The sequence below is a fragment of the Nestor notabilis genome, unplaced genomic scaffold (genome assembly GCF_000696875.1).
Source record: "Nestor notabilis isolate BGI_N333 unplaced genomic scaffold, ASM69687v1 scaffold21110, whole genome shotgun sequence".
NCBI classification, from domain to species: Eukaryota; Metazoa; Chordata; class Aves; order Psittaciformes; family Psittacidae; genus Nestor; species Nestor notabilis.
In genome coordinates this window covers 5,817-6,221 of record NW_009909974.1, presented here as the reverse complement: position 1 = coordinate 6,221, position 405 = coordinate 5,817, and the positions used below count along the sequence as shown (strand labels likewise).

The following is a 405-nucleotide window of genomic DNA, read 5'->3' as shown; positions in this document are numbered from 1 at the left end:
GCAAGGCCCGGGTGCTGTCAGCAATGGGGAGTCAGGGAGCAGCAGGACACCCCCCAGCCCCTCACTCCCCTTACCTGTGCTTTGCAACTTCTCCAGTGCCTCTGTTTTGTGGAGCATCCTCACGGCCTTGCGGAGCCCCATGGAGTCCAGCGCCTCCAGCAGACCCTCCAGGCTGCCCCCTGCCAGCTGCAGGGAGAGGGCACTGAGTGGGGCCAGTGGCCAGACAGACAAGAGGGATGGGGGCACCCTGGCCAGGCACTGACCTCGTAGCTACGCAGGAGGCTGACGCTGGGTGAGGGAGTGTCCTTGTAGGTCTCCACCAGGCTGCAGAGCCCCAGGCGCTTGGCCAGCTCGATCCAATCTGACCCGCTGCAGTCCTGGGTCAGCCACTTCTCCAACCCCCGC

The 405-nt window shown here is 65.4% G+C and overlaps 1 protein-coding gene across 1 annotated transcript in view; it reads right to left on the bottom strand.

Annotated features, from left to right (window-relative positions):
• Nucleotides 1-405, bottom strand: part of LOC104412934 (nuclear factor NF-kappa-B p100 subunit-like) — a gene marked incomplete at its 5' end in the record, with an annotated part of 6,404 nt that overhangs the window by 471 nt on the left and 5,528 nt on the right. The window contains 2 exon segments of the mRNA XM_010023784.1: nt 75-186; nt 264-398. Coding sequence (XP_010022086.1) covers nt 75-186; nt 264-398 — 247 coding nt within the window.